Source organism: Peromyscus californicus, unplaced genomic scaffold, assembly GCF_007827085.1.
Source record: "Peromyscus californicus insignis strain IS unplaced genomic scaffold, ASM782708v3 Scaffold_14__1_contigs__length_90479793_seg_2, whole genome shotgun sequence".
Classification (NCBI taxonomy): Eukaryota; Metazoa; Chordata; class Mammalia; order Rodentia; family Cricetidae; genus Peromyscus; species Peromyscus californicus.
Window position 1 is genome coordinate 49,233,848 of NW_026294436.1, and position 14,159 is coordinate 49,248,006.

A 14,159-nucleotide genomic window follows, 5' to 3' on the forward strand; every position below is an offset into this window, starting at 1 on the left:
TGCTAGTCACCTGTCATGCTTGCCATGAATGATCAGGGCCACAGACCCCACCGGAAATACAGTTAGCTTTTTCACCTAAGTTCTGGCCGCAGTTAGGAAACACTTAAATCAGAATTTGTGAAATTTAGACTTGTAGCCTTTGTCCTTTCCACTCGTGATTGGTAACATGCCAGTGACTTGTTTGGCAGAAAGGTTGTTGTTCTTTATGGCTGAAACACAGTTCTGAACAGGTATTTTTTAATGCGCTCTGACCCAAATGAAGGTCCTCAAGAGTGTTTTGTCATGGCAAAATATTTCTGAGTAGCAAGCAAGTAAACTTATATAGTAACACTTGCTATTTGTGTGTAATAGGAGTATGATGAAGAATGGGCAAAGAAAATTCAGAGTGAGAAGTTTCGCTGGCATAACTCTCAGTGGTTGGAGATGGTAGAGAGTCGTCAGATGGATGAGAGTGAGCAGTACTTGTATGGTGATGACCGAATTGAGCCTTATATCCATGAAGGGGACATTCTTGAAAGGCCTGACCTTTTCTACAGCTCAGGTAAGGTGATAACCAAAGCAAAAACACACGCTTCATTTGTGTGCTAGAAAAAGGAACTTTCGTCTGGCAGTCAAGCGTGTTCCCAAACTTCATAAGCACACTTTTAGTACATAAGCAGTCTTTAATAATTTCAGGTAATAGTGACTACACATACCAAACAAAACTAGTAACAGTTTTTTCGAAGTTTGTTTTTGGTGTGATCATTTAAAGTGTGTGTAGCCAGGATAGTTAACAACCATTAGAAGTTTCCTACTTTCTAGGATGTGTAAGTTAAACATCTTCAGGATTTCTGACTTCTGCTTAACAATGTGACACTCATTGTTTTGTGTTCTACATATATATAGTGTGTGTATGCATATATATAATATATATAACTTATTAATTTTATTCTGTTTTCTCATTTAATCTAAGCAGTTTGATGTTACCATGGTTTTGTTTTAATTCTAAACTGTTGGATTATGTTTGGTGGTTATTGAGAAGGTTTAGAGGTTTCCCTTCTAAACCCTGCTAATACTTTCAAGATAATAGTCTAACCAGGCAATGGTGGTGCACACATCCTGGCACTCAGGAGGCAAAGGCAGGCAGATCTCTGAGTTTGAGGCCAGCCTGGTCTACAGAGTAAGATTAATACCTGTTATATATGTAGGCAGAGTTTTCTGTCTAGACCGCTGATCAGCTGTATCCTGCCTGCTGCTCCCCAAATAACCACACAGAGACTTATTAATTATAGATGTTCAGCCAATAGCTTAGGCTTATCTCCAGCCAGCTCTTACAGCTTAAATTAACTCATTTCTATTAATCTGTGTGCTGCCCTGAGGCTTGTTTATATCATCTATGAACTTCCCATGTTGCTTTTTCCGAGTCTGGCTTATAACACTGAGACTCCTTCTCTTCTTCACTCTCTCCTTTTATCTGCAAATCCTGCCTAGCCTCCACCTGTCCAGCTATTGGCCAGTCAGCTTCTTTATTAAACCAACCACAGGAACATATATTCACACAGTGTAAAGGAATATTTCACATTTATACACTAACAATTCAACAATTAATTAATAAAGCCATTAATATGTGATTTATGCCAAGTTACTAGTGTGGAAAATTGAATAAAAATACAAAACACTATGCTTGCTCTTTTGCTCACTATATTAATTAAATTTACCATTTGAGCAATTTTGAATACACTTATTTTGTTTTGTTTCCAGTGGAGGAAGAGGTTATTTTGGCTCACAGTTTCAGAGATCTTTCATGGTGGGGAGGGCATAGTGTAGGAGAGCTGTTGACATCTTGGCAGCACAAAGAAGAAGAATTGAGACATTGTTCTCAATCAAATACTTTGAGAGGCTAACAATGAAGTTACTAGGTGCTAGTGATGCGTCAGTGAACAAGGCAGGGTCTTTGCCCTTCTAGAGCTAGCATTCTAGGGAGGGTGGGGAGACAGACAATATGCAAATAAATAAAATGGCTGCAGAGTGATATGTTGGATCTCCCTTGAATACACCTTTATGTCAAACAACTTTTGTACATGTGTTTATTTGTATGTCATGGCATGTGTATAGAAGCCAAAGAACAACTTGCCAGACTTGGTTCTCTTTCACCATGTGCATTACTCAGATCTAACTCAGGTCATCAGCCTTACAGCAAGTGCCTTTGCCCATTGAGCCATATCGCTGTCCCCTCAAACAAATGGTGTCATTTAAGTCCTACTGATACTTGAAGACTCAAATCCGTTATACTTTTAATTCCTCCTCTCCCCAAGTAAGATACTCTAACCCAATTCCTATATTTTATTGTGTTAATACTCCATGGCACATATATTTACTGTTGTGTATTATTTATAAAAAATTATTTTGTTGTATCCAAAGAGAAAATCTTTTGTAAGGAAATCATTTGTTATAATTGTGTATATTTGTCACAAAATGGTTGACACTATTATTATGCAAGTGTTATATAGGAAGTAATCATTTGGTAACTAACTAATACGCCAGTGGTTTGCCATATTTTTCATTAGTCTGGCCAATGACTTGGCCAATAGTTCTACATTCAATAATCTTGCATAGGAGACTCACAAAGTCCTCAGAGCCTTGCAAATAGTTAATCCCAAGGCTTGTACTAAGGGTTTGTTCTAGGCTTAGGGCAGCCTAAAGCCATAACACAGATCTCTTATTCCCAGATGATTGTTATTCCTCTACATAATCCTACAAATAGCAGATTATTTAGAGTCCTAGGGCAACTGAGAAAGTAATATAACTCTTAATTATTTTTTCAAAATACTAACAGGCTTAGATTTAAAAGAATAAATGTTTATAAACAAAAACAGAGCTCTCAAAAAATAGCAGTGTAGAGCTCTTTAGGGGATCAAATATGTCTGATAATCTGATATATAATAATTAATACCTAATAAAGATCAAGTCATCAAAAAGCATTTACATTTTATATAGCCTACCCACTTAAAAGCACAGGATGTGAAAATCATTTTTATTTAAAAATTTAATACATTTGTATGTGTGTTTTAATGTTTGCCATTTAAATTGTCAGTTTTTATTCACAAATTATTTTTGATGTATTCCCAAATCGTGCTATATAAATGAAGCTATCTGGATATAAAATGAGAAACATGCTGAAGTATTGTGGTGTTTCATGCCTCCTCTACCTTTATTCCTGACCTTTCCTAAGCCTGGACCCCCTGACTACCACACCTAATGCCTTTATCTTTTTCTGTCTTTTCTTACCCACAATACTGTAAGTCCCTTGAGGGCAGTCTGCCTCATTCCTGTCTGCACTGGTATTACCTAGCACACAGTAGGGACTCAGTGACTGCTGTATTATTATGATAAAATGTTGTGACCACTTATGTATGTGTTGCCTTCTGTGCATACTCCAGGGGCACCACATGTCATTCTGACATTTTCTTTCCAGACCAAATAAATAGGTTTCTAATGTGTTGCTCAGTAAGGTAATTTCTATGTTATTCCCTGTGAATGTGTTTTACTAATTACTGCTTTGACTCTTTCTAGATGGACTGATTGCCGCTGAAGGAGCCATAAGTCCAGATTTCTTCAATGATTTTCACCTCCAGAATGGAGATGTGGTTGGGCAGCACTCATTTCCTGCCAGGTAAGCAATGTTCCAAGAGAGAACTCAGGCGTGGCATCTCCCTTGTTTTGAAAAGCTTCAATTTGTCATTAAGAGGAGGGTAAAAACTTTCCATCTCTCCAGGAGAATGATAGTTAATTTATTAAAAATAATGCTTCATTGCTTTGGAAAATATACACTATCCTTTGAAATAGATAGTAGTTTGCAAACTAACAAACACAGATGTTTCCTGGTGTGTCCAAAACAAAATATGAGAGCACACAGCATATAGTTTAACATTCATAGACTAGTCTGATGGAAGTTCTGTTTCGATTAGTAGAAGACTTTTTTTTTTCTTATCAAGACAGGGTTTCTCTGTTCCCTAGCTGTCTTGTAAACTGTTGCCAAGTGTGTAGACAACTTTTTCCTCCTTATGCCATCACTAAGCTTTCACTCAGCTTAGTGTAGACTAAGTCCATTGACTGTAGACATTTCACACTGAGATAGTCAACTGAAATTTCCCCTTGCCCAGCAGGTGTTAACTGAAAGTAGCTTCTTGATTAAAGGTGGGACTTGGAGTCCCTTTCCCCTTGCGGTACTGGGGTTTGTTTGCCTGCTGTGAGCCTGTGCAGGTCTTGTACATGCTGCCCCAGTCTCTCTGAGTTGATATGTGCATCAGCCCTGTTGTATCTGTAAGATGCTTGCTTCCTTGGAGTCATCCACCATCTATGGCTCTTCGAATCTTTGTGCCTCTTCTTCCAAGAAGATCCCTGAGCCTTAAGAGGGGGAGGTTGATAAATACTTTCCATTTAGGGTGAAATGCTCTGTACACTGCCCATTTGTGAGTTTCTGTGTTAATTACCATCTGTTGAAAGAAGGAGTTTCTCTGAAAAGGTTGAATGATGTACTAATCTATATCATTAGGAGTCATTTTATCACTATATTTCTTTAGCATAATAATAGTAGATTTTCTCCTAGGCCGTGAATAATATGTTCTCAGCTTCTTGGCTACTTTATCAGTGTCAGGTATTGGGTTCCATCTCATGAATGCTCTTCAAATCTAATCAAAAGTGGCAGTCATTCCCATAACACTTGTGCCTCTATTATACCGGTATGATTTGCAGAAAGGTTGCTATTGTAGGTTGCAGTGTTAGTAGCTAGGTAGTATTGAAGATTACTTCCCCTCCCCACCCCAGTAGCCTGCAGAGTACCTACCAGCACCATGAACACTATAGGAATCAATACGAGTGAAGAGTACCTACCAGCACCATGAACACTATAGGAATCAATACGAGTGAAGTGTCTAGTTGGGCAATGGCTCAATTTCTCCATGTTCAATGACATAAGTAAGTGGTATTTCAGTAACACCGTCTTACTTTGAAGTTGTGAAGGGTAGCCAATAGCAAAGGCCAAATCTATTTAAGTGATACATTCATCTCTCTTCCCCTGACCAATGTGCTGTAACTGTCAGTGATCTGTTGAAATGAACTTTTTAATACAACTATAATTATAATAGTTGATATAAATATTATTGATCATCTGTTGTATACAACCTAGTTTATAAATATCTATCTTTAGATTTTTAAGTTGCACTCTCAATTTTTAAAGCAAGAATTATATCCATTTTATAGATAAAGAAACCATAGCTAATTGAAGAAACCAGTGAGGTGACCTAATATGCATGGCTACCCTGCGTGGAAATACTACCTTTCTACATAAATGCAAGCAAAGCTTTCTTTAAATTATATTTACACTTACTGCCTCTTATTTAAGTGACATATTCATGAAATGTGGTTTGGTGTTCTGTAGTGGCTTCTCAGTGACAGCACAAGAAATAATTTTGTCAGTGTACTGGATTGACATAACGAGAAATCCCTTGCCTCAAGACATAAAAGCTAACCATGGCTAAATACTAAAACATTTGACTTTTGATTATTTCTGAGGTGTCTGACATTCCAGTTATAACTATTTAAATACAGACTGTTTAATTATAACTCTATCATGTAACAATTTCATGATGCAAATGTTTTCCATAAAACCAAAAATGAAGAAAGATGATTTGGGCATATGATCTCAATATTTATAGCAAAAAAAATTGCTTATGTCATTTATAAACCTAATTGTTCTGCCATTGTAATTATTCTTCCCCTTACGTTTCATGGTAAATATCATCCTATATATGGTACCAATCTAAATAAAGCAAACTGCTACTAATTTTGCCTTATTTTCTTAAATAAGACTTGTTTTCCTTTTTATGTAATTTTATGACTTTAAATAAATTAAACATATTGAATCTATGTCAGGAGTGTGGGACATTCCCTATGACCTCAGCTCTTAGAGACATAAGGCAAAAAGCTCCTAGGCCAGTTGGGGTCATATGGAGAGACCTTGCCTCATAAATTCCAATATGAAAATAATTGAATATACAAGTCAATAAATCTTGAGATCAAGTCAACAAAGTCTATCTTTTTAATGATAGTTTTATAAAAGAACATAGCTGTTATGAGAGATACTTAATGATAAAGTTTAATATTTAGAGATTTCAGTATTTTGCTTTTTATTTATTTTAAATTTTAATGACTGGGAAATTCATATAGGACTTCTTTATTGAAAATTACTGTGATACATTGTTTTATGACTTAAAAAAGCTGCTTAAATGCTTTACCCTTGAAAAGGAACTGAAGGCTCCTTATAATCAAAAGAGTGATATACTTGCTGTAATTATCTTCATTTCAGAATTGTTTATCCTTTAAAAAAGAACTTTCCCTAAGAAAAGTTGTCTTTTATATCATCTTTTATAACTTTACAAGCTTCAAATCCTATAAGCATATCACTTTTTTATTTGCCGAAGAAATAATTTACTGTTGACTTCTTTGGGTTTCTTGTAGCTAGTAAGTCAAATGAAAGGGCTGCTCATTTTATCAGTGGAGAGACAGTGTCCAGGAGAGCAGAGGGCTTGTCATGGATCTTTCACACATTCTGTTGGAGTTATTCTGAAATAATTCTTAGTTAAATAAGTTTTATTCTGGAACAATTTACTTTTTTCACTTATTCAAATATTTTTACCTATTTAAGATTCTTTTTTAGTAATAATTATTTATTCTTTGAAAATTTCATAGGTACATGAATTGTGTTTTGACTGCATTCACCACACTCTTCCTCCCTACAACTCCTCCGAGATAGGATTCTCTTTTGAATATAACTATGTTCTCCGTTGATAATAGCAAACCATGAGTCTTCAGTTAGTTATATTTATTTTAGTTCTGGAAGCATTTAGTCATATTAAATTGCTATATAATTATTCATGTATTTTGCTATGGTGATCTTGGTGTGTAATGTTCCTGATCTGAAATCTTGAACTACTGCCTAGCTTTCAGTCTCTGATACCCAGTGGGTAAACTTTAAAACTCATTAAAGAACATCAACTCAAAATGCTGATTATGAAAATTTCCATTTTATTAACTAATTTTAAATAAGAATATATTACAATAAATGTCCAGTTCACTAACCTGAAATTGTCGGAAGTTCTTACTTTCAACTCTCCTGGAACTGAAAAGAACTTTGGCAATGAACAAATATTGTCCTCATTGGATTTAAACCCTGATAACCCTGAGCCTCTAGAAACCTTTCAAAGGGGCAAGTGTTGCCTCCGTGAAGCTGCCCCTAGTCAGGGAAATACCCAGAGGACTCACAGTTCTCCCCTGCTTCTTTATCACTGTTTTCATAAAGAGGCCCAGCAAAGTTATCCAGGGAAAGAATAATAAAAGATGAATGTATAGAAGGTAAAAATGTATCACCAGCGTTGTTTGTAATGATTGCCAATGGTATGTAGGACGGTGCATGAGACAGATTACAGCAGTGGGAAGTGCCACCTGCCAGTCACCTTCTGTGGCTTTTCAGGCTTTGTTATCAGAACAGTTCTTTTGAGTAGTTTCCTGTAAAGTAGTTGATCCCAAGTGACTGCTAGGTAAAGAATAAATTACTAATTTGTATGACATATATTATTTAGATTGTTCAAAGAAAGATGTTTCTTTTTTTCCTCAAATAATGTTTAGTAAGTAAATATATATGTATTAAAATCTGAGAAACTAAGCCAAATTGAAAGAAGTGTTAAAACCTAATCTATATTGTTGTTTTTCCTAAAGTCCAAGTCAAAGGTGCTTCATCGTCTGAGTGCCGGCCTCTTGGTAATATGGTGAGGCAGTTTAATTGGAAACAGTGAAAGCTGTTAAACTCATCTATCTCATTCTACAAGAGAGACCAGACGTTTGATAAAATAGATACTGGCAGTTGGACAGCAAATCCTTGGCTTTAGACATGTGTCACTATTGGTTTGAACCTCTTGGCGCCAGGATTTCCCGACATTTAGAGCTAATGCAAAATGCATTAGGGCTCCAGGCATTAGCTGTGGGGTTGCCAATCACAGTGTCAAATGCAAGTCTCCCAAGTCTGAACTGGTGTTGGGGGTAAAGTGGGACTTGGTATTGAAGCTAATTAAAAATAATGGGAGCAAGGCACGGTGGGTTTTTTTCCCTGTTATGTACTGCGTATTCATGCCCTGTTTTTGGAGCTTTTTTTCTTATAACTCTTACTTTTCGGGACTAACAAGAACCTCGTGTTGAGAGTATTCTTAAACTGCTTCCAGCTTTTACAAATCAGCTTTTGTTGCAGTAAAAATGGTCCATTTTCCTTTTATAGGAATCCAATTTTCATAAACTGGAAAAAAAAACTGCAGTCTGCTTAAGTTTCCTTGGGGCTTTGAAAAATATTTTTCAGAGAGCCTGACATTCTTTGTGGCTGGAAGAGTGATGTCAGTCGCTGACCATCTCACTGAGGTCAGAGGGAACTGGACTTGCACATGACCTATTCTCTGCCTCATGTGCCTTCATTTTCTCTGGGTGTAGTTACAACCTTTCTGTTTCCTTTCTTGGGATAGTTTACTGTTATTTGTTTTGTGAGTAAACTTACACACTATACACGTATGCCTTTCACTGTAGTCTGTTTGCTTTGTGAACCATTAAATAACAGCTGAAATCGTAGTTGCAAGATCACAATGAATAGGAGTAACAAATTATTTCTCTAAATAAAAGATACAGTATTTTATAGTAATTTTAAGTATAATTTGCACGTACATATTTATTGAATAGAAGTACATGCCACAGCATGCATGTGGAGATCAGAGGACAACTGGCAGGAATCAGTTCTCTCTTCATCACGGACTGACTCCAGGTGTCAGGCTCGGGCTGTCGGCCTTGCCAGGTAGCATCCTACTACACTGAGCCATCTTACCAGCCCCCTCATTTTTCATGCATCGTTTTTTCCTAGGACTAGGATTCTATTATTCAAATTAGATTTACTTCTTTCATATAAGGCAACCTTTATTCTCCATCAAAAACCTAGTTTATTAGGTTTGAGGCAAGGCCATTATCAAACAATATATAATCTTTAAAAAAAAACCATTCAGTTTCCTGTATATTTAATACACTGTTAAACCTCTTACATACACTGAGTTCTTGATATGGATGTATGCTTTGGTCCCTACTAACTCGTTCTTAGTTCTAGATGTTTGCAGGCATGTTTACAAAGGATTGCTTCTAAGTTTAAATAGAGTTTTTAAGTCTTGATTAAAAGAAATATAAAAGAGGGGCTGGATAGATGGCTTGGCAGTTAAGAGCACTACCTGATCTTTCAGAGGACCCGAGATTCAGTTCTAGCACCCACATGTTGCCTCAGAACCCTCTGTAACTCCAGTTCCAAGGGATTTGATGCCCTTTCGGGCCCTGTAGCACCGGGCCCCCACATGGTACACAAACCCAGGTAAAACACCCATACACACAAATTAGAAAATAGTTTTTTAAAAAGCAATCTCCTTTTTATGTATGTGTTTTAAAAATATAACAGCAAGATTGAGTAGTAGGATATTATCCCATTTACTTTAAAAATTGCTGTTTTAGACATGAAAAGTGTTTCTACCTGAAAATATCAGATCTATGCAAACTTTCATAAGACATTATAAATTAACTATGAATATAGGTATTCATTTATCCAAAGAACATTTTTAACATATGTAAAAATCTGTCTCAAGCCCAGTAATAAAAGCTGTCCAGGCCTAACTCAGAGAAATAATTGTAAGATCTTTCTAGTTTTGTATTAACGGGGTAGAAATATGCCACAGAATTTCTGGAAATTAATAAAGCCATTCATAAGCTGTGTAACAGAGGAAGTCATGCCTAAGATAGTGATGTGGTGATTCTACTTTTCAATTTGTGGGATGTAAAACCTGCTGAGTGAGTGACAGTTACATTGTATAAACCAAAACCAGTGCAAAGAAAGACTTTGTACATTGTGAGACTCGTGCCGGGAAATAATCCTGCTGGGAAATTGCATTTTTCTTCCTGGATATTACCGGTTGCATTTTTCAAGACAAAATATTCCTAGGAGCCTTTAAGTTTTTTAAAGAATAAACTGTTGAAGACTTTCTTAAAAATTTAAATCTAAGTACACCAAAGCAAATACCATGCATTTCTTTAATCTTTGTAATTTCATGTATCACATGATCAAAATCATGTATGTGAGGCAGAGAGTTCAAAGAATGAAAATGGAAGTTAAGGTTCGGAGATTTTTAGGGAACCAGACTGGACCTGGGTGGTAATAAATACTGAAGCCCTTAAGCAGCAGCCTTCGTTTCCACGGTTACTGCATCCAGATGACAAGGAGATACATTAATCACCAGTGACCTGTTTGGGGAAGTTGAGAGTGTTTTTAAAAGGGAGATGTGGCATTCATTTCGCAGTAGGACAAATCATAAACCTATTTTGCTTTAATACATTTGACATGTTTTCTTGCAAATTGGTATTTCACATTTGCTTGGAGGCAAGCTGCAGGGAGTTTATTAACACATTAAGTAATTAGTTCATTACCTTAAATTCTCTCTAAAAATTAAATCCAGTTGTATTAAAGTGAGAGTGAAATGAATGATATTATCTCAGCGTTGAAGGATAAATGCCTTGTGCAAATCATTTATTCAGCTAACTAACCCGTGTAAACTTCTCTCCGTGATGCCTCCGGTTTTGCCTGGTAAATACATCCTTATGAATTTGCTGTATTTGTTTTACTTGTCATATTTATTTAGACTGTGTACAGAGACAACTTCTTTCTAGCAGAGAAAGGCCTCCTTCTACTACTTGGACACTAATTATTTGCATTTCCCATGGAAAATTGAATTAGATTTTATTAGTAAATTGGGCCTATAACCTTTAAGGCTAGATTTTAATAGATTATCACACATCAGCATTAGCAAACTGTAAACTTTACTGAAAAATAGAGTACAAGCCAAAAATCACTGGAAACTTGGGAAGATGTTTTATCCTAGAGAGGTTATAGTGCTTTCTTGGAAAGGTATTTTCAGTTATTTACTTTGCTTTACAGATTTAGAAGCGAGAGAACTTGGCAGTAGAACTGCTCTCATCCATGTAGTGCCATTTTCTATCTGGTGGTCAGAGCAAATTTTCTGGAGGCATGCACATTAGCTGTGTATTAAAAAAAAAAATCTATAACCTGGGCAGTGGTGGCGCATGCCTTTAATCCCAGCACTCGAGAAGCAGAGCCAGGCGGATCTCTGTGAGTTCGAGGCCAGCCTGGTCTACAGAGCGAGCTCCAGGACAGCCAGGACTACACAACTACAGAACCCAGTGAAACCCTGTCTCAGAAAACAACAACAAAAACACATTTATTGTCTTTCATTAAGACTTTCATTTAGCATAAAAAAAAAATTGGTATAACTGAATCTATAAGTAAAATAATAGGACTGAATATATAAAATTGTTATATGTTCCTATAAAAATGTTAACACATCATCTGTGTATAGCCTTCCTTGTATTCAAAGACATGACACGGGTGTTAGCACCGGCATGACTGGGAAATTGAACACATAACCACCATTTAAGAGTGATTATGTAGTGTTAAAGTTCATGTATTTTCAAGTGTATTAGTTACATTTTTTGTGGACTCTACAGATAAAACAATTAAGAGTGAATTTGATCAGGTGTGTTGATATATATCTGTAAGCCCAGAATTCAGGAAGCTGAGGCAGGAGGATCTAAAGGCAGGCCAACCTGGGTGATTGTGAGACCCTGTTTCAAAATAAAACAACTGCAAATATAAATCGAAAGGAAGCCTAAAGTCTTTAAGCATAGGTGAGTGCTCACAGGAAGTGTTTGGGCCTAGGTGGTGCTCTCATTAAAAAAAAAAAAAATAGTATTGCAATGCAAATGACCATTTCAAATGCTTCTTTATTCATATTCTAAATTGAATAACAATTGCATACGCTCTGTGGCCCTTTAAAATGAGAGCAATGGAGCAGTCATTTATGCCGTGAGTCTGGAGTCAGTGTATCAAGCTTACTCCTAACTGGAGAGTATTGTGTAATTCAAGGCAGAGTTATTCATTCTAGCCTTGTCTGTTTTGATGTGACCTGTTTTGAACAGTTTTTAAGTTTTTCTTGTACGAAAACATTAAACAGAACTTTTTTTTTCTTCAAATTTGTAAGAGAACAGCTGAAACTCAATGCTGGGTTGTAGGCCTTTCAGTGTAATATTAATTAATTGCCTCATTCTCCATGCTGCCCATAGTCACTCTAGATAGGCTTGCTAATCAGCTAAAGCCATGTGGGCTATATAGCTGATTTGTGTTTAGTTTGAATAGGAATTGTACAGGTTGTAGATGAGACATTAAAAGTAAATTCATATTCCCAAGTCTAGAGTAAAATCCTAAGTTGTAATGAATGAGGAAGAAATTTACAAAGACCTGCTTTAATATGCTTAGTGGCTGTGCTGTTTCAACTACAAGAAGTTTCTTGTTGTTGTGTTGGGGTGGGGAGTTAGTCTATAAACCTTCTTATAGAAGTATCTAAGACAAAAACAAGGAAATATAATGTTCTAAACTCAGCCAGCCCAAACCACTTGAGCGGCTCTGACAGCTCATAAAGCTGAGAGTAGTTTTTAACTAGGCTCTGTTTTACATTGCCAAAGTGAATTTTCCTTGCAGGAAGTAGCCAGAGGGTTTATTTAGTTTCCAGTCTGAGGCTTTGATCTTTCTGTACTGTCACATCTCAGGTTACATAGCCCTTTTTCACTGCAGTAAATCTGCAACAGTTAATGAGAATAAAATTTCCTCCTCCTCACTGATCACAAGCTGCTAAATGCCAAACCACAGCCAGCCGCCTGTTTGCACAGTTTCAGTGAGGGTGCATGAAAACAGTGCGATCGGTTTAATCTTGTTGTCTTTGTAATTCAGTTTATTGGCTTTCTTCCTTTTCAAGTGACCTACTTTTTATCAAGTCACATGGTTGCAAGACCTAAACTGAAAGAAAATTTTAGGAAGTGAATAGTCCTAAGAGTTGTTCATGGACTACGGTAGAGAGCTGGGTTGACTTGCTGCCATTAAGATTAAAATTGGTGCACTAGAAGGCTTTTAAAAAACGAACCTTTCTGTCTCCTTTGGTTAAACTATCTCTTTAGTATAAACATAAATTATAGTTAATTAGTTTAGTGAATAAGAACATTACTTTTTACTTCAGGTACAGAAATGATCACATTGTACCAAGGGAATTCTAAGACTTTGAGAAATCTTTATTTCCCATTATAAGAACTACTCTTAGAACAAAAATAACAATATTAAACTCACTCAGCCATTTTATCAAGTAATAAAATTTTATCTCTGTACACAGAGAGTAAATATTACAATTATTCAGTAAATCTATAGACTTTCAAAATCACCTCTGAGTAACTGAATTTCCTATATTAAGAAGGGCATCTTCACTGGGCAGTGGTGGCACACACCTTTAATCCCAGCACTCGGAAGGCAGAGGTAGGTGGATCTCTGTGAGTTCAAAGCCAACCTGGTCTACAGAGTGAGTTCCAGGACAGCCAGAGCTTTTATACAAAGAAACCAAAACAAACAAAACCTGCATCTTCAGAGTGAAATATAAACATTTCCTTTTATGATAAACTCAATTATTATATATTACTCTTTATTAAATTTATTGTTCACTGTCTGTTACCATTTTCTGTTGCCTTGTTATGATTGGCAGTTGGTACTTAGCAACTTGTCTGTATCATGAAGTTTACCCTCAGATGGAAACTTTGAATGATAGCCAAAATAAATATATTTTATTATTTGTTCATATGGACCATATATATGAATATTACTAAGTAAAAAAACTTAAATCAGTTTTGTCATTTCTCACCACTGAATTCACAGTTACTGTTATAATAATCATTCCATAGAATAAATCATTCCCCATTTCCCAGAATGTTGGAATGAATCAGTAGTGCATAACGCCCACTCCCTGATTTAACTAATCATGAAGACAATGAGTAAGAGCAGATTGAGAACTGAGGAGACTATTTCTGAATTAGAGAGTATGCAATCAAATCTCTTGAACACAGAGGATCCACTTTTTGAAAAAATGCTAATTGTTGGTTGCTCCATTTAGAAAAGAAAATAGATGGCCAGCAAAATGACCCCGTAGTTAAGGGTAGTTGCCACC

The 14,159-nt window shown here is 36.2% G+C and overlaps 1 protein-coding gene across 3 annotated transcripts in view; it reads left to right on the plus strand.

Moving 5' to 3' along the window:
• Kifap3 (kinesin associated protein 3) overlaps positions 1–14,159 on the plus strand; it is a 133,884-nt gene that overhangs the window by 98,060 nt on the left and 21,665 nt on the right. For all 3 annotated transcript variants that reach the window (XM_052737429.1, XM_052737428.1, XM_052737430.1), the window contains exons 18-19: positions 352–541; positions 3,553–3,652. In XM_052737429.1, coding sequence (XP_052593389.1) covers positions 352–541; positions 3,553–3,652 — 290 coding nt within the window. The remainder of the gene's footprint in view (positions 1–351; positions 542–3,552; positions 3,653–14,159) is intronic.